The sequence below is a fragment of the Plenodomus lingam genome, assembly GCF_022343315.1.
Source record: "Plenodomus lingam strain CAN1 chromosome Unknown contig_23, whole genome shotgun sequence".
NCBI classification, from domain to species: Eukaryota; Fungi; Ascomycota; class Dothideomycetes; order Pleosporales; family Leptosphaeriaceae; genus Plenodomus; species Plenodomus lingam.
In genome coordinates this window covers 512575-531702 of record NW_027093940.1, presented here as the reverse complement: position 1 = coordinate 531702, position 19128 = coordinate 512575, and the positions used below count along the sequence as shown (strand labels likewise).

At 51.9% G+C, this 19128-nt stretch overlaps 9 protein-coding genes across 9 annotated transcripts; 5 read left to right on the top strand and 4 right to left on the bottom strand.

Moving 5' to 3' along the window:
- Positions 1-64: 64 nt before the first annotated feature.
- On the top strand, positions 65-1686 carry IAQ61_005894 (uncharacterized protein; the record flags this gene model as incomplete). The annotated part of the gene is made up of 2 exons (XM_003836057.2): positions 65-1283; positions 1334-1686. Exons 1-2 carry the CDS (start codon positions 329-331, stop codon positions 1684-1686), a joined length of 1308 nt encoding a protein of 435 aa, XP_003836105.2. The 5' UTR covers positions 65-328.
- A 680-nt stretch (positions 1687-2366) lies between these two features.
- On the top strand, positions 2367-4140 carry IAQ61_005893 (uncharacterized protein; the record flags this gene model as incomplete). Its single annotated transcript, XM_003836058.2, has 3 exons — positions 2367-2585; positions 2676-3309; positions 3380-4140. 3 exons carry the CDS (start codon positions 2367-2369, stop codon positions 4078-4080), a joined length of 1554 nt encoding a protein of 517 aa, XP_003836106.1. The 3' UTR covers positions 4081-4140.
- IAQ61_005892 (uncharacterized protein) lies at positions 4141-6387 on the bottom strand. Its single transcript, XM_003836059.2, has 2 exons — positions 6036-6387; positions 4141-5983 (listed from the first exon to the last, which is right to left on the bottom strand). The coding sequence occupies exons 1-2, from the start codon at positions 6206-6208 to the stop codon at positions 4774-4776; spliced, it is 1383 nt and encodes a 460-aa protein (XP_003836107.2). The 5' UTR covers positions 6209-6387; the 3' UTR covers positions 4141-4773.
- An 82-nt stretch (positions 6388-6469) lies between these two features.
- On the top strand, positions 6470-7951 carry IAQ61_005891 (uncharacterized protein; the record flags this gene model as incomplete). The annotated part of the gene is made up of 3 exons (XM_066096976.1): positions 6470-6651; positions 6879-7204; positions 7260-7951. Coding segments are annotated over 3 exons (1200 nt in total), but the record flags the coding sequence as incomplete, so codon positions are not given.
- Positions 7952-9105: 1154 nt separating this feature from the next.
- IAQ61_005890 (uncharacterized protein) lies at positions 9106-9829 on the top strand (the record flags this gene model as incomplete). The annotated part of the gene is made up of 4 exons (XM_003836061.2): positions 9106-9253; positions 9311-9555; positions 9618-9683; positions 9737-9829. The coding sequence occupies 4 exons, from the start codon at positions 9106-9108 to the stop codon at positions 9827-9829; spliced, it is 552 nt and encodes a 183-aa protein (XP_003836109.1).
- Positions 9830-10457: 628 nt separating this feature from the next.
- Positions 10458-11047, bottom strand: IAQ61_005889 (uncharacterized protein; the record flags this gene model as incomplete). Its single annotated transcript, XM_003836062.1, has 2 exons — positions 10458-10688; positions 10811-11047. The coding sequence occupies 2 exons, from the start codon at positions 11045-11047 to the stop codon at positions 10458-10460; spliced, it is 468 nt and encodes a 155-aa protein (XP_003836110.1).
- A 1464-nt stretch (positions 11048-12511) lies between these two features.
- Positions 12512-13348, top strand: IAQ61_005888 (uncharacterized protein; the record flags this gene model as incomplete). The annotated part of the gene is made up of 2 exons (XM_066096975.1): positions 12512-12535; positions 12596-13348. The coding sequence occupies 2 exons, from the start codon at positions 12512-12514 to the stop codon at positions 13346-13348; spliced, it is 777 nt and encodes a 258-aa protein (XP_065952967.1).
- Positions 13349-13516: 168 nt separating this feature from the next.
- Positions 13517-15302, bottom strand: IAQ61_005887 (uncharacterized protein; the record flags this gene model as incomplete). Its single annotated transcript, XM_003836064.2, has 3 exons — positions 13517-14512; positions 14571-15161; positions 15240-15302. The coding sequence occupies 3 exons, from the start codon at positions 15300-15302 to the stop codon at positions 13517-13519; spliced, it is 1650 nt and encodes a 549-aa protein (XP_003836112.2).
- Positions 15303-16131: 829 nt separating this feature from the next.
- Positions 16132-18128, bottom strand: IAQ61_005886 (uncharacterized protein). The gene is made up of 2 exons (XM_003836066.2): positions 17618-18128; positions 16132-17568 (listed from the first exon to the last, which is right to left on the bottom strand). The coding sequence occupies exons 1-2, from the start codon at positions 18101-18103 to the stop codon at positions 16774-16776; spliced, it is 1281 nt and encodes a 426-aa protein (XP_003836114.1). The 5' UTR covers positions 18104-18128; the 3' UTR covers positions 16132-16773.
- Between the last annotated feature and the right edge of the window lie 1000 nt (positions 18129-19128).

Sequence of the window (19128 nt, the reverse complement as noted above, 5' to 3'; positions counted from 1 at the left end):
ACTGCCGAGCACGAAAGATGGTAGGCCTCTAAGGTAGGAGTATGGAGCAACCAACATTGAACACCACATTCGGACCGGATGTTCCCAGACAAGAGAGCCTGTTCCCCGTGTATGTATGCTATGCTGGTCTTGACGACCCTGTCCAACACAGCGACTTGCCATCGAACAACACACTCCAACCTCGGGCTGTTGTTCCCGCCATATCGTCGATAGTCTGCAGGTGGCCAAGGGGATACCTACACGTCTCTGCGCTGCCATATCCCCAGCATTTGCAGAGGCAATCAGAGTTCTATCTATAAACCTCCCAAGTTCGACCACGGCTTGTACAATGACTTCCCTTCGGTCCTGGCTCCCTATACCAAAAGGCTCACACTTTTCGTTGGCCAACATCCCGTTTGGTGTCATATCAACTTCATCGCGACCATCACCTCGAGTTGCCGTCGCCATCGGAGACTATGCGCTGGATCTGGAGGCCTTTGCAGCGAACAACGGCTTCTCTGGCTTGTCAACGATACAGCCGCATCAAAACGTCTTCTCGCAACCCTCGCTAAATGCATTCGCCGCACTGGGTCGGTCCATGCACTCCGTAGTGCGAAAGTACATCCAGACTGTTTTTTCGGATGATACACCCCATCCCAGTATTCTGAAGGACAACAAAGACCTCCAGGAGCAAGCCTTAGTACCGCTCAAGGACATTCGAGCCCATTTGCCCTTCAAAATTGGCGACTACACTGATTTCTTCGCCGGTCTGAACCATGCGCACAACTGCGGTGTCATTTTCAGAGGTCCTACAAATGCTTTGCAACCCAACTACAAACACTTGCCGGTCGGATATCATGGCCGAGCATCATCAGTAGTCCCTTCGGGAACACCTATACGGCGACCCAATGGCCAGATACTACTCAATCCTACAGCCGAGAAGAAAGTGCCAACATTGACGTCATGCAAAAAGCTAGACATCGAACTGGAACTGGGTGCTTTTGTTTGTGGATCAAATCAGCAAGGAACACCGATACATATCGACAAGGCGGAGGAGAATCTGTTTGGTGTCGTCTTGATGAACGATTGGTCAGCGAGGGATATACAGGCTTGGGAATATGTGCCACTGGGACCGTTCAATGCAAAGAATTTCGGGACAACCATAAGCACATGGGTGATATTAGCAGATGCACTGGCACCCTTCAAAACCAAGGGGTTGGAGAATGACTCAGAGGTCTTGCCCTATTTGAGAGAACGGGACGAGAAGAGCGTGTACGATATCAACCTCCAAGTGGATCTTAAGAGTGAGTTTGAGTCTATTCAGATTCGGGTAAACCCGACTAATCCCACTCAGCATCTACGGGAAATAACACGACCATCACGAAAGTCAACGCGAAGAACCTCCTGTGGTCATTCCCACAGATGTTGGCACACCATACCATCACCGGGTGCCCCTTCCGACCTGGGGATTTGCTGGGATCAGGGACGATCAGTGGCAACTCTCCAGCAGAGTACGGAAGCTTGCTTGAGCAGAGTGACAACGGGAAGAATGCCCTTGCATTGGAAGGCGGTGAGAGGAGGACGTTCTTGGAGGATGGTGACGAGATAACGATCCGGGGTGTATGTGGTACGGATGAGAACGCGTTGGTGGGCTTTGGAGAATGTGTTGGCCGTATCGAGCCTGCTCTAGAACTCAATTTCGATTGAGATGATTGATCCTGATTCAACGAGGGACTTTCAGGCCCCGATGTCAGCATAGACGGACATGACTACTTGCCTTCACGGCCATGAAGAGTATCACGACAGGCAACTTGCCTCGATCAAGCTCGACAGTCGGCAAAGATCTAGCATTGTTCATTTATAGCGGCTACCCAACCACCTCGTTGGAACTCAGCCCGCTGCTTCCATAGTAGACCCTAGCCCTGTATATGCTGCAAGGTCACTCTTCGGGTGATCTTGATCGTGTTGAGAAACCCATGGGAGGATTGTATGGTATGATCTCATCCGTCGCGCTAATCCCCCGCACTACGCTAGTCCCTTAGCTTCATCGACATCGAATGCGGTGCAGTTCCGCTGAAAGCCCAAGAACAACACGCACTCCTGCGAGCGATGAGACTCGTACGCAGACGCCCCGCATTACTACACGGATCACGCTGGATATTCCGTCCCGGGTTGCGGCCCAGTGAGGCAAGGGTCAAGGCTACGGAAGATCAGCCATGACGGCCTTGGACCCACGGTGCTCCAACATGGCGATTAATGCTGGAGAAGTTGGTGTTTGTATAAGACATAGAGTACTCCTTGAACTAGTCCAATGGCTACGCTTCGCATTTTTTCTTTCTTTGGTCTCAACATACTTCACTGTACGCTTGGCGTGCTTGGGCTAAACTATGACGATCCCTATTTACCTCGCTGGTGCGGCCGTTGTGTGCTTCTTCCTGTATAAACTACTGTACGGCACCGATACACCACATATAAAGGGCCTGCCAGAGATCCCAGGCCTGCCTTTGGTTGGAAGTTTGTACGAACTCGGTACAAATCATGCCAAGGTCGCTCAAGGATGGGCAAAGAAGTACGGACCGGTCTTTCAAGTGAGAATGGGCAATAGGGTAAGTCCAGCTCAAATTTTCTGCGCTCCTGAGAGGATGGCAACGATTCGGCTCGAGTCTTCGTAAAACGTATGTTAATATATCGCAAAGAGAATCGTTTTTGTCAACTCATTTGACTCCGTCCGGCACCTATGGATCACCAACCAATCATCCCTCATCTCGCGTCCCATGCTGCATACATTTCACAAAGTCATATCATCTTCCCAGGGATTCACCATTGGTACTTCGCCATGGGATGAGTCATGCAAGAAACGCCGAAAGGCTGCAGCGACAGCCCTCAACCGTCCTGCCGTACAGTCATACATGCCTCTCATCGACCTCGAATCCACAGTCTCAATCAAGGAGCTTTTACAAGATAGCAAAGGTGGCGAAATTGATCTCGATCCCCGAGCATACTGGCAACGATACGCGCTTAATACTAGTTTGACATTGAACTACGGATACCGAATCGATGGAAACAAAGAGGCGCCTTTGCTGAAGGAGATTGTGGATGTAGAGCGTGGAGTAGGCAACTTTCGATCGACGAGCAACAACTGGCAAGACTATGTTCCGCTGCTAAGGCTGTTCCCAAGTCAGACCAACGAGGCCAAGTCTTTTAGAGAAAGGAGAGATGTGTATATGGATAGATTGCTGAACAACTTGGAAGAGAATATCAAGAAAGGAACAGACAAGCCATGTATCACTGGTAACATTCTAAAGGACCCTGAGGCGAAGCTGAACAGAGGTATGCCAGATCTTGCTCTTTCTCGTTCCTCTAACACGACACATACGGACCAATGCTAACATTCCTCCAGCCGAGATCAAGTCCATCTGCCTCACCATGGTTTCTGCAGGACTCGATACCGTCCCCGGTAACCTCATCATGGGTATTGCCTACCTCGCCACTCCTGCTGGCCAGAAGATTCAACAACGTGCCTACGACGAGATCATGAAAGTGTACCCCAACAACGACGCCTGGCACGCATGCCTCCAAGAGGAGAAAATCCCCTACATCACGGCACTCTACAAAGAAATCCTCCGCTATTGGACCGTCATCCCCATCTGCCTACCCCGCGTCTCCATCAAGGACATCGAATGGCAAGGCGTCATCATCCCCGCAGGAACAACCTTCTACATGAACGCCTACGCCGCAGACTACGACCCCGAGCACTTCAAGGACCCCGAGAGATTCGATCCGGAGCGCTACTTGAACGTGCCCGACGGTGCAGGGACACCGCATTACGGCTACGGCGCAGGTTCCCGCATGTGCGTCGGTTCGCATCTTGCCAACAGGGAGTTGTACACTGCGTTTGTGCGGTTGATTTCGGCGTTTAGGTTTACGCCCCCTGTTGACCCGAGGGATGAGCCGGTCATGGATTGTCTGGAGGCGAATGCGATTCCTACGAGCTTGACCTTGGAGCCCCAGTATTTCAAGGTCGGGTTCAAGCCCAGGAATAGAAAGTTGCTGGATCAGTGGTTGACGGAGAGTGAGGAGAGGACCAAGGATTTGATGTAGTTGGCTTTTGAAGCCATCCACTGTCTACGCGAAACTGCATATACCATGTCATGCTGTTCTTCTAATATTTGCAAGTTGGATTACTACAGTCTTGGAGTAAATAAAAGTCACTTTGTTTCTCCCATCAAGCACCCGTGCCTTTACTTGCCATTCTTCTGGTTTTACATCAACCGCTTTGCGGCACCAAACACTATTTCCCATTCTCGACAAAATGCCCAGCTCCACTATTTCCACACAGGTTCTTTCAAGTATCAAAGTAATGAGGTGAGCCCCAACATTTCCACGCTTGAGAGCCAAATGCCATCTCTTCACCACAACAAACCGAATAGGCCCAGCCGAGGACGTACACGGCAAGAGTAGGTGCATACACATATCCTAGACGATATCGAATTGGTGATACGGAATCGGCTGGTAGGAATTGCAAGAAGAGCGGGTCACGAGGATTGTAGGAATGCTGGAGACCGGAATGGAGGTGTGAACGTCTGATTGTTCGCCATTAAAAGCGGTTATGCACCATAGTACACAAAATTTATATTGCTTGTGTCCCATATAAATCTTGTAAATGGCATAATTATCATCCGACGCCGGCTATGCTGATAATATAAATGAAGTGCTGACTTCTGGCTGCCAGCGACACTCCCACGGTGCTTGACAATCAAGAGAAAGTGAACATTTGGTATGTTTCTCTTCTCTCTACTCCTCATCCTCGTCGTCGTCGACTACTCTTCTCCGCTTCGTCCGACTCACAACTACTTCATCATCGCTTCCAGCACCGCCCCTCGCCCTCTTCGGGCTCGCTTCAGGCTCATCGTCAAGATCATCGTCACCTTCCATAATTTCCGGCTCTTCATCACTCGCAGCAATAAAGTCATCTTCCTCGTCGTAATCGTCTTCGCGGTTCCGTCCAGGTCTGCCGTAGTCTTCATCGTCGCTCCAGTCACGATGAAGACCGCTCTTTTGCCTTGGTTTGCGGGGTCCTCGAGGTGTGTCGTCGTCTTCTAGCTCGTTGATGTTGAGCCCACCGCTGGCGCGGCCACCGCTGCGGCCCATGGTGCGGTTCACGCGTTCAGCTTGGCGGGCTTCGTGCTTCTCACGGGCGCGCGCTTGCCGCTGCTTCTCCTTAAAGGTTGCCTCCTCGCGTTGCCTCCGAAGTTCGGGGTCTTCTTGTACATCGACGAACGAGATGGCTTGATCGGCATCATCGCGACCTCGAGTTGCTAGTGTCGCGAGGTCATTCTGCAGCTTTTCCAGTGCGGCATCCTTCGAATTTAAGGCAGGTACTACGACGAGCGATGTGGTGAACTTGTTGGTAACGCGCATCACATTTGACTCCTCATATGGGGCAACCAAGTACGTGTAGCTCTCCTTCTTCGAATCAGTCTTGGTGCCAGTCCTGTCCTCCTTGATAGACGTCGGCGTGGGGATCTTTGGGTTGACCTGAGGCGGTGCCAGAGCGGCCGAATCGATGTCGAATTGTATGGTCGGGTCGTTTGCCATCTGCAGGGTCAGTGAGCCGTCAGACCACCGCAGTATGCGTGCATTGGACTGAAGTTGAGCATTGTTCGAAGGCGAACGACGCCATCGGATTGTGGTCATGGCCGTGTTGAAGGCAGAGAAGGTCTCCGAGGCAGCCACTTTGGAGTGGTGATCTGTCGTGGGTGCTTGGAAGGTCTTGTGGTTAAAGGCATTCGGCTCTATGGACAAGAAGCGGGGGACTTTGAGTAAGTAGAGTTCGTTGTCGGTAGGTTCGGGAATGGCATGTCGCGCTAGGTCTGCATCCATATATGCAAATGTCTGCTGCTCGACCTCACCCTCTGCAGCGTCTGGCGCCTTGACGCGGTCTGTCCGCCCTTCGTCATCGCCCGAGTCAAGTTCAGCATCGTCAAGCTTCCGCTGAGGGGATCTGGAAAGAGGTTAGTCCATGCGCTCCTCGAAGCTATCTCGAATCAACCCACGCAGGCGCCTCGTCGTCGTCGTCGTCGTCGCCGAACAGATCGTCCACATCGTCGTCTAGGCCATCGTCCTCGACAGTATCACGTGGTGTGCCTTGCGCGCCATTCTCTCCAGGACTCGCCCCGTCGCCCACTTCATGATCCGACAGTACTGGGTCAAGGCCGGCGTCCGACATGATGGGCGTGTAGTCCACTGGAACTTGTGACGCGTGATTGATAGAGTAATGAGCTGGTGGGGCGCTGTCGAGAAGCCCAATGCAGCAAGGATCACACGACGCGACGAATGCAAGGTGGATGTCGCAATGGTAGAGGTGAAGGTGCGCTTCGGCAAAGTATTGTCGGCTTGGTGGTTGACATAGCGTGGACAAAGTTCCCAGCCAACAACGAATGGCGCTTGCTCAACGCGACTTAGCGCGCTGCCCCTTCTTCGATGCAGCCCTTCTGTGGACCCCAAAAAGCTGCCCGCTCCAGACGTATCACCAACACCAACACCAACACCATTCCCCCTCAGTTGTCTGCATACGCCCTTTGCCACATCAGACAAGCACATCCTCGCCTTCGATCCGTTATCAAGAGACAACATACGAGAAATCTCCAATCATGGCGTCCTTCTTCTCCAGTGTGTAAGTGCTTGGCACGACGCCCTTCCCCAGATGCTCTCAGGGTGCCCAGTCACGGCCCTTATGTTATGCATCGTTATTTCAGACAAGTAGCAGCAGTTGTTTCACAATTTCACTTCCCCATGTGCAAGCTGCTATGTTCACCTCCAGTTTGCTGCTCCCTTATAGTCTCCCGTTCTGCGGCATCTGAACTCGAGTTCGCTGTTCTCTAACATCGACCTGGTAGACGCCAAGGATTAGCTGGTCGGTCCAATAAAGGCAATCAGCAGCAGGGCAAAGGTGGCAGTCCTTCGCCAACGACTCCATACTCAGCATCTCCTACTTCACAACAGGCACAGAACGTGCCACCGATGCCAGGCTCACCCGCACTTTCTTCTGCCATGTCCTTTGAAAGCCAAGGTGCTCCATCAGATGGGTCTGTGCCGTCTGGCACCCGCAGACCGCCATTCTTCTTCCGCGAAGAGTACTCCACCCTCATTGTGAAGGGCAACTTCATGACGGTGGCGGCAAAGCCTAAGCTTGTAGAAGAAGGTGAATGGCTTGCGCATCAAGGTATGATCCCATCTCCTCCCTCTCTCCACTATGATTGCGCTCATCATGTGACTAGTCGTTGAACAGTATCGCCTGCTTGAGCAGATGATTGAGGTCATCAAAGTAGTTGATGAGCGGACGGGCAAACCGATATGCAACCCAGATGTCTGCCCGACCATGTCAGCTAGTGGTCACACATACACTTGGCTAGACAACAACAAGAAGCCGATCAAGATCCCAGCCATTCAATACATCAACCTCGTTCAGAAGTGGATTGTCGGCAAAATCAATGACCCTAACATCTTCCCCACAGATACGGCCAACGCCACTGTTGGAACATCTCCTTACGCGTCAGGCTCCCTGACACCGAGCTCTACAACTGTTCCCCTTGGGCCGACCAGCTCCAACGCCCCACTTTCTCAGCTCGCTGGGCGGGAGTGGCTTGGGAAATCTTCAGGGTTCCCAGAAACATTTGAAGGAGATATCAAGAGCATATACCGTCAGATGATGCGATGCTACGCTCACATTTACCATGGGCATTGGCTGGAGCCTTTCTGGAACGTGAGCGCATACCAGGAGCTAAACACATGCTTCATTCACTTCATTAATGTTGGACGGTTGTTCAATCTTATTGGAGACAAGGAGATCGAGCCGATGCAACCGCTCGTTGACTTGTGGGCTGAGAAAGGCATGTTACCGTCTCCTACGGCAAAGGAGAACCCACCGCCGCGGAGCTCGGGAGGCCAACCGGCGGCTACTGCTTCCTAGGCCATGAGAGTTGGGCCTTGGTGGTATTTTTGTGGGTGAAGACGGATGTCACGACGGATTTGACGACGACTATATACTGCGCCGGTAGTAGTATCATGAATTTTATATTGCATCCTTAAAACGAGGCAGCGGATGAAATTTCACCGTCTGGAGATTGGCATGCCACATCTGCACCCGCAGTCCTTATGTGCTCTGTTGCTACACAAGTGCCGTGTTCACATACGGGGTCAGGGTGATGGGATCACCGCAGGCCTGGCGCATCAGCGTGACTGGAAAGTAGACGTAGGAGCGAAGCGAGGCAGGCAATTAGCAGGTAGATACTAGAGATGAAAGACAAAAGACAAAGCAGAGGTGTATTAAGAGTCTTATTCTCCGTTGCCTAGACGTCTACGAGATCCGCCCGCAACCCGCTTCATAGTTGTCGTTAGCGTAGACTAATGTGGGCCTCAAGCGCGAGCAATCCCTGGCCGCCCAGGTTTTGGTTGAATGCATCGCCAAACAGAGGACGGCTGTTGCCTACGCGCCCGCATCCAGCTTGCAGAGAGCGGAAAACGTGTCCTGTTCCAAAGATACAGACACACACACACACACAAGGCTCCTGTATAAGGCGCATACAGACGGTGGTTCAGGAGTAGCAGGCACCCGTCTCACCGCAACTCCTGGTGTCGATAAGCGATCTCCAGCGTCAGGGCCGGTGATGGCGATCACGTGCTTTTCCGCACTTACCAGTGTACGGCCAGTGCCCAGCTTTTCGCGCCTCCCCAACCTGTCCACAAGTCTCTTGCCCATCCTGTGCATCAATTAAAGTACATCCACATCCACCCGCCCCATCTCCAACCACATCCGACTCTCTTGAACACTATCCGTAAGTCAATCGCTGCTGGCCCTCGCGTTCTTCGCTGGCTTTGTCTACCCCTCTCCCCTGAGGAGCACATGGCTCTCTCCACACGGCCTTCGACCCTCGATCCCGCATCTGGCGCTCAATATGGCCACGCTCGCGAACCACCCTTCTCTCACCCTCCACAACACCCGCCAATGACGCCATGAGGGTTCCTGAAAACCATGTCTGACTTGTGGCGCCGCAGGTTCGAGAGTCCTTACACCGCCTTCCCGCCTCCTACCTTTCACACACGACACCCACAACCACCGCCACCATGGGTCTTACCTTCTCGAAGCTCTTCGACAAGCTATGGGGAAAGAAGGAGATGCGCATTCTGATGGTCGGTCTTGACGCTGCCGGAAAGACGACCATTTTGTACAAGCTCAAGCTGGGTGAAATCGTCACCACAATCCCCACCATTGGTACGTTACGACACTTGATTGGCCCCTGTAAATGATGCGCTGACCTAACGGCTGTAGGGTTTAACGTTGAGACCGTCGAGTACAAGAACATCCAGTTCACCGTATGGGATGTGGGTGGTCAAGACAAGATTCGTCCTCTCTGGAGGCATTACTTCCAGAACACCCAGGGTATCATCTTCGTCGTCGACAGTAACGATCGCGACCGTGTCGTCGAGGCGCGTGAGGAGCTACAGCGCATGTTGAACGAGGACGAGCTCAGGGATGCTCTCCTCCTAGTCTTTGCCAACAAGCAGGATTTGCCCGTAAGCCACCATCACGCTCTGGGCGAGTTACAGTGCGACAAAGGCTGACATGACTTTACTAGAACGCAATGAATGCCGCCGAGATTACCGACAAGCTTGGCCTCCACAGCCTCCGCCAGCGTGCATGGGTAGGTGACGGTCAAACAAGACTCCTTGGTTGAGAAGCTAACATCTGGTACAGTACATCCAGTCGACTTGCGCTACCTCCGGTGACGGTCTGTACGAGGGTCTCGAATGGTTGAGCAACTCGCTTCGCAAGGCCGGCCACAACTAAGTTGTGTCGCACACGACTTACGTAGCAACCTGACAACGTCGACGTCTGTCCATCAGACATGCCATAATAAAGGCCTCGCCTATGGCTTCTTCCAGCTACGTCTTTTTACAACCACGACCCAGAAATGTATGCATCGGTGTCTATCAGACGGATGGTGGAGCGGACAGTTTTCTTTTCACCATTGGAGTTTGTGTGAAGTGCTATGACTTGTGTTTCACGGATCGTTGGGGAGACAATCTCTGGTTACTTTACTTGCAACTATCCAATTTGAGCTTCTTTCTACTATAGAAAGGATACGACTGATGGCATTTGTGAGTTGGTCGGCGTAAGACCTGAGTCTAACGACGGTGACGAGGCCCACGTTCCGAGGCAACATACTATGGGCCGCGTCAATTCCAGCAACCAGCACAACTCCAAGTTGTTCTGGACATTCAAACCAGCAGCTGTTTGTCTGGACTCACAATAGACACGCATCAACGGGGTCTTATCTCGTATGACAGTCGAGATTGCTTTCAACTCCGTGTCTAATACTGCAACTGACACGATATTCTACTTAAGGACCCGGGACACAGTACACTAACTTCACCCATGAGACAATGCCCTGTCTTCTCACCACATCAAACCCTATTCAATAGCCCATTGCGCCCGCCGCCCTGAATAACGTTCGAAAGCAAAGACTCACTCCCGTGAACCACAATACACTCCTTACAGCCGCCAGCCCCTGCGTCGTATTCGCTACATAGACTGCGGTATACGTTACACGCACAGCTAGGAACGACACAACAAACTTCGTCAACTCGTCTTGCTGAAGCCTAGCAATGTTGCCCAGGATGACCGCTGAAGCGAAGAGGGCCATATTCTATAGTCACAATTAGTGAACCAATCATCCCAGGCAATTCAGACTTGGGAGGCAAGAATTGAGGGATCAGGGATGGGTATCAGGCTTCATTTTGAATGATTTCAACCTCTCATCTCACTGACCTCCATTCCATTAGCATGGCAGGCTTCCAGCCTCTCATACTTGTTATACACGTCCACTGGCAACTTTTCCTTGAGCTGCGCCTTCATGCTGCTAGAGCGCGGATTACGATTATCCCATGTTGCGAGATTGCCCTGAGTAGCTACTCTCAGGGCGAAGGTGTGGGGAAGGAGAGAGAGAATGTAGTATGCTGGGATTGCGAGGGCGGAGATGTTGTAATCTGTCAAGAGAAATGACATGGTTATGGTGGTGGTGGTGGTGGTGTAAGATCCAAGGTAGAGTTGAGATTGGACTGGTTTAGAAATAGGAACCTAATTCTTTTCCTTGATCTCTTGCGAATCGGGTTATATGGTCGTATGTGTGAACGCACTGTTCAGGTCCAGACAGACAGCATAACCGAACCTTGTCTACATGTGCAAATGTGCCTCGGCAGTGTCATGATTGTACTTGTGAACGTGATCCACTCCAATGGGCATTCAAATACCAGGGTCTTACTACTAGACTACAATTTAATAGCGGAAAGGCTCTTACGTGATGAACAAGGTATTAACGGGCTATATTGAGCTGCTACTATTACCGTACAACCAAGAGAAGCAATTTCAACTGCGTTTGGGTATCCCTATTCTTCAAAGAGAGTCTTCTGGAATTGACAGACCAGACGTCAAATTGTATTTATCGTATGAAAATATTGAGCATTGTGATGGACGGGGCAGCAAGGGTTTATTGCTTGGTCCGTACCTAAGACATGGGCTTAATAGCCTTAACTATAGATAGGTAGGCAGCGCATTGACTGGAGCCTCGTACTAGGGTTCCGATTTCCAAACTTGCAGTTCGTCCTTGGAGACCGCCCTAAATTTATTATAGCACCCCCATAGACCAACACCACATTCCCGATAGTCAGGTGCGTTCTTGCCTTTAGGCGTGAAGCAGACGCTTCCTCTAGGTGTCGGCGTTTGTCCTCTGCACCAAGTATTAAATTCGTCTCCACCAAGGTATCCATCATTCTTATAATCCACACGGTTATAAGTTTTTTTACCCGGCTTGTGTCGAATACCTACCATAATTACCACACATTTGCGGTTGCACTTTTAGGGCGATCTTACCCAGCTGGAGCTCAGATCTAAAGCTATTGATGCTTCGGAAAGGAAACAATTGCTTTTGGTGGATATTATGGCTGGGTTCGTGGGTTCGCCAACTTATGTTGCAGATGTTGGATGTTTTACATTGTGCTGAGACTACTGACGGGAGCATATGGTGTGAAACGGATTTGCTAGAGGTAGGTGCACGGGTTTTATTGTGTGTTGAATGATGTGATTGTTTCCTCTTCGACTTGCTCATACTTGTCCTTTGTTAGCCGCTGTTGAATCCAAGTTTGCATAGGACCTACCTGCCTAGTTTGACCCTAGTACGATGTTCGCCTTGCGCAGGAGTCAGGACTTTCGTCTTGCGTCACCTACGCTTTTGTGGTCCAGTGTAAGATATTCTTATACCCCTCAATACTGTCAATGGCATCACAGGGTCGACCTCGCCTTGGATGGCTGGGGCTTGGATCCATGGGATTGGCCATGGCTATCAACATGCAGAAACATGTAAACGACAACGGACTTCCACCCTTGAACTATTGGAACCGTACACTTTCAAAAGGCGAACCTCTCAGAGCAAACAAAGCCAGGCCATGTCATTCAATCAAGGAATTAATCCAGATGTGTGACATAATCTTCATTTCCGTACCCAATGCCCCCCTCCCTCTCATGAGATGCAAAAAAAAGTGTAACAAACGGTCCCAGGTCAGCGACGATGAGGCTCTCCAGACAGTCATATACTCGATAATTGACAGCGGGCCCATCACCTCCAAGATCATTGTGGATAACACCACCGTCCACCCCTCCACCACATCATCCATCCACACGCAAATCCACAAACACGGCGCCTCCTACATCGCCGCCCCCGTCTTCGGCGCCACTCCCCTCGCACAAGCCGGAGGCCTCCTCGTCGCCATCGCCGGCCCCACCCAAGCCCTTGAAACCATCTCACCCTTCCTCAAAGGTGTAATCGCCCGCGCAGTCATCCACGTAGGCACCGAACCCGACAGCGCATTGCTGCTGAAGACGACTGGCAACTTCATCACTGCGGGACTCATGTACCTCCTCAGCGAGGCACATACATTTGCTGCGAAGACTGGTCTGCCGGCTGATGTTCTCGAGATGCTGGTGGAGCAGAACTTTGGTGCATATGTGCATGGCGTGTCGAGGCGGTTGACTTCTGGTTCATATTTCCCTCCAGAGGGGCGGGCGCCGAGTTCGGGGCTGGAGTTGGGGATTAAGGATGTTGGGCATGGTGTTGGTCTTGCGACGGAGAAGGGGATGAGGTTGGAGATTGGTGAGCTTTATCTGGATGCGGCGAGAGAAGCGAAAGCGTATGGGGATGAGAGGGGGAGGAGGTGTGACAGTAGTAGTGTGTTTGGGATTGTGCGGCGGAGAGCAGGGCTCGAATTTGAGACGGATGGAGTAAAGAATAGGGATGAGGGGGCGAGTGGATGATACGATCATTCACAAGTCAGACTGTGAAGTACCAATCTGCTTATCCAATCCCATGTATTTTTTTTTCTGAACACCATCTATAGACCATGTGAAATCTACCTTTGCAATAACCTCAGCGTTACGTCAATTCAAAATACCAACACATTTCTTATGGTCTTTTATCCAAACCTATTGCGCCTCATTCTCTGCCGCTTGAAGCTCAGCCTCAACTTCTGCTACAACAACCTTTCGTACGCCTTCCCATCCTTCTGATCTCTTGACGTGGCTGACTCGCCGGGGCTTGTCCTCCAGGCCCTTGAACTCAACAGGCAAGACCTTCTCCTGGAAGTACTCCTTCTGTTCTGGCAACGCCAGCTCGACTGCATTTGCGAATTTTGCAGGATGTGCGGTGGCGAGCGCAATGTGATGTACAGACGGAGGCTTCGCGACTTCAATGGAACGGTGTGCCGCTGCAATGCCGATGGCTGAGTGTGGATCTAGGATATAGCTCTTTGAAGACTCTGCGTTGAAGACATCCTTGATAGTCTGAATGGTCTCTTCATCACTAACACGATATGATGCGAAGTCCGATTGCGCTGCTTGTAGGATCTGCTTGTCGACGGCAAAGCCGCCCTTTGACTTCAAGTCGTTCAACCAGCCGCGTACGTGGTCGCCTGCCTGACTTCGTCGTTGCGACACTGCATCTGAGTTTGTGCTGTATACGTCGTATGCGAGGAACCACAGCAGACGCTCAAAGTTGGAAGACACAAGAATGTCCATGGCCGGACTCAATGTCTCCTTGACACCGCTCTCGTGCGCCTTGACACCATCCTCAACAAAGCCACCCGCGGCCTCTTCTCCATGCACAGGCTTCTTCTCGTACCTTCCAGACACCCAGAAGCGATGCAGGATGTCATTCGCGTTAGTTGCTATGACCAGCTTTTCCGCGGGCAGGCCCATGCGCTTCGCGAAGAAACCGGCTAGGATATCGCCAAAGTTGCCCGTTGGCACAACAAAGCGGATGGTCGATGCTGACAGGAACGACTTTTGCTTGATGAGATCGAAGTATGAGTAGAAGTAGTATGTGATCTGGGCGAGGATGCGGGCCCAATTGATGGAGTTGACGGCCGCAAGGCGGTGCGTGCTATTGATTTCGGGGTCGGCGAAGAGGGCCTTGACGAAGTCCTGCGAAAAAATCAGTGGTGTTCTGCGTAGACACTGAAAGCGTCTCATGCGCGCATACCTGGCAGTCGTCAAATGTGCCGTCCACAGCCAAATTGTGGACATTGGCGTCCATGACCGTCGTCATCTGCGCTTCTTGGACCGGGCTGACCTTGCCGTGCGGATGCATGATGAAGACGGAGACATCCTTTTTGCCTCGTAGACCGTAAATGGCGGCTGAACCAGTATCACCACTTGTTGCGCCAATGACGGTCAAATGCTCTCTGTCCCTGCCTGTCCTGCCCTTGTTCTTGCGCACGAGGAAGTACTCGAACAGGTTACCGAGGAACTGCAGCGCGACATCCTTGAACGCAAAGGTAGGTCCGTGGAAAAGCTCGAGCAAATGGATGTTCTTGTCTTTGTCGAGCGTGACTGTGGGCGTGACTTCCTTTGCGCGGAAGGTCGAGTAGCTGCGACGGACAATGTCTTTCAAGTCGGCGGCAGGGATCTCGGATGGCGAGATGTAGAGGGAGAAGATCTCGTATGCGAGGTCTGCGAAGGAGAGGTCCTTCCATTTGGACGCCCAGTCGTCGGGCAGTCTGGGGATTTCCTCTGGGATGAAGAGGCCGCCATCTGAGGCAAGACCCTTGAGGACGACTTCCTCAAACGACAGCTGTGTGAAGATTGTCAGCGAACCATGGCAGTGTTCGCGCGACTGCTATGGTACAATGCGCATGGGGCTCTCTCTTACATCATAAGATCCCCCACGCGTGCTCAGGTAGCGTTGCGAGGCAGTGTGTGATGATGAAGCCATTCTGTGCAATGAACTGTGTTGCTGGGCGACACTGTACAGGAAATGTACAGATGCAAAGGCGCGGTGATGATGTTCAGTGTTGTATCTGTATCCGCCGGTAACTGGAGAAGTTGTCCGGTTGCGGTCCCCGTGGGGAAAATTGTTGTTGAAGCTCCGCGATCGCAGTGACTCAATGGAACCGTCTCTAAAGCCTAATCAATCGCCGCATCCGCCACAGAGGCCACATGTTGGGCCCTATCTTGGTTTGCTAACGATGCAAGCTTCCAAAAGGGCCCATTCCGATCATCTGCTTGGAAGCTTCAGAGGAACTCTTGTATTTCTCGTGACCACAGTGGATACCCCGCCGCAGTGCTTTAGGTAACATGCCAGCATGCATTCCAGAATCTGTCACGCAAACAGCATGGGAATCAACTGGCTTACTAAGATGGGGAGCACGAAACTGGGGTTCGAAACATGACTGCAGGTCCGAATGTCATATATACCATGTACAGACATGTGCAGCCATTGTAGAGAGGAAAAGTATATTGTTACATGGACATTCTGTGCTGCCCCTCAACCCTGGTGCCATGATGACTTCCAGTAGTCGTGTGTGCGTGAAACTTGGAAGTGCGAATTCATCATGCGAGACCTGCCATCTCCAAGACATATTCTCCCTCCATTCTCACAAATCGATACATGACTTGACAGTATCTAACTTGTGCATACTAGAGTACTCTTAGCTCATGAGATGGATTCGGATGGCCTATGCTGTGCAGCTGTTGTGCTGTGGCCGCATCGGCGAGGTGGAGCCCGGAGCCCGGCGCCCGGAGCCCGAAGCCCGTCGCTGGTGGCCGGTGGCTGGCGTCGGCAGGACTTCGGCAGCAGAATTTTGCTAGCGGGGCGGACCGTGCTGCTTAGTCATGCGAGCTCCTCCCACGTCTATAAGAAGCCCGTCTCCCTCGTCCTCCTTTCGAAGAATTATGTCGATCTTACTTCGTATGTTTACCCCATATACCACAACAATCATGGGAAGCCAGTTGCTGACCCCCCCACCAGATAGAATCTATTCTATAGTAATCGTCTCCTTTCTGAGCTTCTCAAAAAAGCCACAGAATCCCCAACCTGGTTGATGAGCAGTAGCCTCGATGCCCCGGAGTGAGGCCTTGTAACGTTTGCTTCGGCGAACGTGGCGATGATCTTCAGCCAACCAGTTGTGTACTTCGGTCGCGCTGGAAGGCAGGGTGTTGATGGCAATCTGACAGGCTTTTTTCTCTTTTTCATTGATTATTCTGGCTTGCCAGTGGATCGAGGAAGAAGATTCTCACTTGGAGGTTCAAGCGCCGGTCCGAGGACGCGACTTGATGCGATTTTTTTTATAGAGCAATGACGACATGATAACAACAACATCACACGCGCAACTCTCATGACAAGTCTCGACTGCATTTGTGTATCGTGAGTCGCAGTTTATTTCATTACTATCATCAACGGCCTGTCACGACCATCCGTACTTCTCGTTCCCCACCCAGTCAATCCTATCGGCGACTGGTCCATCATGGTCGGGGTACCACCGCAGACACGCTATGCTCTCAGTGTCCCGGTCAATCACTTCCGCCGAAGGATGCAATCTGCGTGCTGCTGCCAGCGCGCTCGGCGATGGCGTCCACATCTCAACGTGCTCCATCTTCCATTCTTCTGCTTCATGTTGCGCCATCGCCAGTAGAGATGCAATAGCAGCTTCTTCACTTTCATCACCCGACTTGTCGTTGACATGGCCGTTTGTATGGCCATTGGCGTCACTATTGGTGTGACCATTGCTTTGACCATTGCTTTGGCCGTTGGTAGCCCCATTAATGGCTATCCTCGACTTCGCGTCGTCGATTGCCAGTCTTAGTATGTGCAAGGTATTGCCCTTCGCCTCGGCTGTGTTGGGGTTGTACCACATGCGTGTCCAGTAGCACCACACTCGCTTGCCTTCTCCTGTAGTCACCATGGCCCCCTTGATCTTTGGTGTCTTGCCATGGAGCTCCATTCCGACAAACTCTTCTCGCGCATGGTGCCACCGAATCGTGTCGATATCAGGTGTCAGCGCAACGGCAGCCTTGCTGCCCTTGGGCCGAGACTGCAAGCTCCGTCTCAGAGCAGCAACGTCAATCTTGCACAGTTCTTCCAAATCTTCTTCGTACAGCGGTCGAGCGACGGGTAAATTCTTCACATTTGCAGATGTGGTGGGTGGCATAGAGACATGTGATGACGGGAATGGCTCCCATCCGAATTGATTGTAGAATTGCTATTTCGATCAGCGTACGTATGCTAGCAAGATCCATTACTGAACCAACCTTTCCAATATCAGAGAAGAGAATCGAGAACAAACAGTCGTTCTCCTGAGTAGTTTGATAGGTTTTCAGAATCTCGCCCATTTCCTGCATCATTCTTTGCGCGTACCCTCTCTTTCTCAGGTGATGTGCACAGAACACGCTTCCGATACAATGTGTGATGACTTCTTGCAACTCCCCATTCTGCCATACCAACGCTTTCTTTCGAAATGATTCGCAACTTGCAAGCGGTAGTCTCATGCCAGAATCGGGCTCTAATGGATTGTTGGGCAGAGAGGTGTCGACAAGAATCCAGTAAGAGATGCCGCCGTCCTTTGTGAGCGCCTGATGTGAGAGTACCTCCTCGCGACGGAGGTATGCTTCAGGAGAGAGGGCTCCACGCCATTCAGCGCTGTTGAGTTTGAACTGATACAACTTCTCTTCCTCGGTGGGGTGCACCAGAGCGAGTGTTGGAGAGTCTCCCTTTTTGAGATTGGCAAGAGCGTCCATTTTTGCGGTCTTTGGTGGACAGTATGGGTTGTGATGGTGGCTTTATGTAACCACCCTAGTCTGAGCAAATGTGCACTTGTCGTGTAGGGCGTGATCAAAGTCGATCCCGCTAGTCACGCGTAGGCCGACTCGGGAAACGGAATGAATATGAAGGATCTCAGCCAAAGGATGGGAGCCTGGTGTTCCACGCATATACAGCTCGGAGTGATCGAGGCCATGTCAATGTTGTCCGTCCATCATGTCCGTCTTCAGGGATGCAAGGCTCTTTGTCTATCCGATACTGATACCCCCACGTTTCCCCATGGAATCCTCACAACCTTCAGTCCCCGCACATCCTCCCACAAATGCCCGTGCCCCAGTGTCCCCGTTCCCCTTCTCCACAAGAAGGTATCAGATACCGTTGCCCTGAGCGGCCCGCGGTGTGCCGTGTCAAAGCGAGCAATGTCCCCCTTCCGCAAGGGTCATGCGCTGGTGTACCGGTACGAGGTATGACGTCGAGCAATAGCATCGGTCACGCTGTGTCGCGATGGGGGGCTTCCCGCCAAATGGTGCTACGAGCCATGCTTCACTTGAGCATTGTGCAATGGACGTAGAGTTACAGACGACTTGGCAAAACCGTTGGGCTAAATGGTCGACATGCTGCGCGATCGACGTACCTAGGTAGATGACCTGAGACGCGCCGGAACTCCCCGTCGGAGCGAGCGTGGCATGGGTACGGTAACAGTCCAGATCGACAACGCGTCTTAGTCTCGTCGCCTCACGATAGCTCAGCGCTACGACGTTGTGATGTCTTCCTACTGTTGGAGCTGCTACGGCATATAGCTACTGCCTCGCGCTCTCACCTGTCTGACCAACGTGACTGCTCGTTGCGCTGGCGTCGTTTGCAACAGCCCGAACAAGAAAAGACAACAGCCTTCGTCACGCCTGGGCGATCTGCACATTGCGGGAACATACCAGATCTCGTGAATCAGCAGCACTTGTTGGTTTACATCTCTTTGTTTACATTCATTTCGCGTCACGAAGCT